The following is a 3,390-nucleotide window of genomic DNA, read 5'->3' as shown; positions in this document are numbered from 1 at the left end:
AGACTAGACAAGTGTATTAGTGTAAGTGGAGAGTACTTTGAAGGGGATTGAAGGTTTGTGCTTAAAATTTGAATAAATAAGTTTAAAAAAAAATAAGTTCGGTTTCTTTTGGGTACCCCCTCATATTCACAAGTGAAAACAATACAAATTTGATCTTCAGAGCATCTATGCACAAGTCAATCTTGTGCTGAATAGAATCTCATCATCTATATGGCATTAATAACACAAAATCTGAAGGAGTGGATGTCAGTTTAACAGGAAGGTAGGTTTATGAGCTCTCCCAGAACTCATTTTTATATATACCTTTCATAATGACATTCCATCCTTTTGACAGTGTAGATAAGTCAGCTTGTTTGAAGTGTACTAGCACCGAGAAAAGAGAATCAAAATGGTCCAGAATGAAGTCGGTGCCTACTTCGCTAATGGAATTTTTGCAATCTGTAAAAAGAACTTCACTAATTACTGAACATAAAAGTAAAAATGTTTTTGTGTTGAAGCATTGTGCCACATATGCATATTGGGAATACTTTGATGGAATTCATGAATTCTTTACATCTTGATAAAGGCAAACTTCACATATCTCTGTAGAGAATGATTCAAAGTTCTGCGACCAACATTTATGTGACTGATGGGGAGATAGTTTGGAGCAGAAAATGTAAATAAATTGTTGTTCATCACCCTTACAGTTATGTTTTGCCACTGACAAAAATGAAACAACTGTCCACATATGTATAAATTTGGTTATTTATATTTAATGTCTTTACTCATCACTCTTAATTATAATGAATGAAAAGCAAAAATTCTGAAGTTATTTCCTCTTTTCAGTTTAAATCTGTCATTAAATTTAATGCAAATATCTCTACATGTAGTGGGGACTTGCACATAGTTCGACATATTTCTTCACAAGAACTGCTCAAAGTTACCTCCTCCAGCCTGAACATAGGCTTCATGAAAATACTGATTGTAGTCCCCGACACAAATCAGCTTTTCAGGTTTGCCCTAATTTCTGTCAAAGCTACAAGGATGCAGATAATCATGTAATTACTATTTTGTACCTCCACAGCATAAACATTTTTTTAATGCATCCTTGTAAAAACAAAACACGTGAGTGTTGAAAAGACTTGGAAGAAAAGTATAGTCCAGTAATTTCCATTTACAGTAAACATATTCAGACGTATGCATAAAATCGGAACATGATTACTCTGAAAATGGCAACACCAACTAATGATTGGTAGTAAAATTATTAAACTGCCATTATCTGCAAGTTCATTGATGTACAATATAAAAGACAGTAGACTTAACAACTCTAGAAACCGTTAAGGCAACTCTTTGCTTATTCTGTATAAGATGGAAGAGAAAAGGATTACTGGAATATTCCAATACAAACGTCACATTTTGGATTGACATATCGTATGGCATACATTATGGGACACATATACAAACAAATATACCTGAAAGTTTATCTGATAACTCTGGAAGGCTGCAGACATTTCTGACAGAATACTGGCCTGGCTCCCCTTGTAGTAGTTCATCCTTATTCGTTGGAATCACAAATTCAACATCTGCCATTTTAGGTTATAATTAATCTAAATTCGAAAAAAAATGAAGTTCGGTTGACAATACACAGTACCACAGTCACTACATGCAAACGTTCTATATACGTTCAAGCACCATTTCTATGAACAACAGTTCCAAATGCTATGAGACGCTGCGTGTCCATGAAGCACAAACACAACACAAACTCCATATATACAGTGTTCACTCTGTTTCAGATTTTGTTACCATACCGAACATAAAGTGCTTTATTGGTTATAGTTTATGTGAGGTTGTTTTACGTATCATAACACAGTTGCTGTCAGTCAAAAACCCAAACATTTTCTCACTAACGCCCGCCTTTTCAGGTGCTTTCAAGCATCTTCAAAGTGGTTACTACTGGTTAATACCTGGCATTTTGTAACCACAATTTAAAATCAGAGATGAACAAAAATGTTTTCTGAACTTAGGTTTAGATTAGCTTAGACGAGCTTAGACGCCTTGAAATTTATGTAAAGTACTATAAGTACTAGGCCGTGGAGGCGTATAGGGTTGTAAGACATTGAGGCTCCAGAATTTTCTAGAGTTCTAGACAATCGGCTCAGAGATGGCGGCGAGGTTGTTAAGTCTTACGTGCTATACGTTATTTACTTATGCCCAAGAAGATTCCAGATACTCATTTTTGTTAGACGATGAGTCGACTCCAGAGCCGTAGTGCGGTAGTGCGTAGTACTACATACATACATATCACATGCCATGATTCCAAGGTTGGCCAAAACTTACAATAGGATAAAACTAAAACTATCTCTGTTATTAGGACATGGAGGCCCATGGAGTTGTGAGACGTCAAGATTCCAACATTTTCATGACAATCTGCCCACAAACGGCAATAGGGTTGACAGCCTTACACAGTGCAGCTGGAAGGATTAGTTCAATTGAAAAAGCCAATGACCTCATCGGGAATCGAACCCGCGACCTTCAAGCTTGTATTGTAGTGACAACAAATATGTTTATGGCACAATTAAACTTCCTTCAGATCTCACATAAATGTTACAAATAGATCCGCAATTGAACACCAATATTGATCACCTATACTGTGTACATACATAACATATAACTTTATTTTTCCATCACAACACAACAACTAAGGAGTATAAAGGTCAATACCCAGCTATGCCTCGCTACATGTTTCCGCCATTAAGCCATTATCAGGTGAATACAAATCAACAAACGTACACTATTGAACTGTAATAAGATTAGATACAATGACAAAATAGTTAATTCTTTTGTATAAAAATACAACGGTCATTTATATATAAAACTGAAGGTTNGAGTACTTCGGTTTCCCCTGCCAATCTTCATTCCATGAAATACTCCAACATCATAATCATCCAGGGCAGGTACAATAGGCCAATCAGTGACCGCCATCNCCCATGACGTTGCAAGTTAATTAATAGAGTAGAGGTGCCTCGTCATACAAAAGAAATGTCCGTACTGTATGAGGAGTAAGCAACATACAGTTAGCCCTTGCTAATCTGAAGGTCAGGTAGTCTGGATCAAAAGATGAAATGCTGAAAATGCTGCCCACATTTGAATATATAATTTAAGGACGAGAGCACACCAGGGAAACTGGCAACTGCAATGCAACCACGCTTTGTATTTGTGAATCTCACTGTTAAAATTAAATAAATATTTATTATTAATTGTGTATAAAAGTAATGAATATATGTACTGAGAGTAGAACATCATTATTTCCAAATTCTTAAAAATGTCCCTACAAGACTCTCTTGGTCTAGAATTCGTTATAATTCTAATAACTTTCTTCTGCAATATAAAAACTTTGTTAAGACAAGAAGA

The 3,390-nt window shown here is 35.7% G+C and overlaps 1 protein-coding gene across 1 annotated transcript in view; it reads right to left on the bottom strand.

Moving 5' to 3' along the window:
- Positions 1-2,103, bottom strand: part of LOC111874038 (condensin complex subunit 1) — a 63,827-nt gene extending 61,724 nt beyond the window's left edge. Inside the window, exons 1-2 of the mRNA XM_023869169.2 lie at positions 1,452-2,103; positions 304-438 (exon numbers count right to left, since the gene is read on the bottom strand). Of these exons, the coding sequence (XP_023724937.1) occupies positions 304-438; positions 1,452-1,569 (253 nt within the window). The 5' untranslated portion in view covers positions 1,570-2,103. The remainder of the gene's footprint in view (positions 1-303; positions 439-1,451) is intronic.
- Between the last annotated feature and the right edge of the window lie 1,287 nt (positions 2,104-3,390).

This window comes from Cryptotermes secundus, unplaced genomic scaffold, assembly GCF_002891405.2.
Source record: "Cryptotermes secundus unplaced genomic scaffold, Csec_1.0 scaffold1775, whole genome shotgun sequence".
NCBI classification, from domain to species: Eukaryota; Metazoa; Arthropoda; class Insecta; order Blattodea; family Kalotermitidae; genus Cryptotermes; species Cryptotermes secundus.
This window is presented reverse-complemented; position numbering and strand designations above follow the sequence as displayed.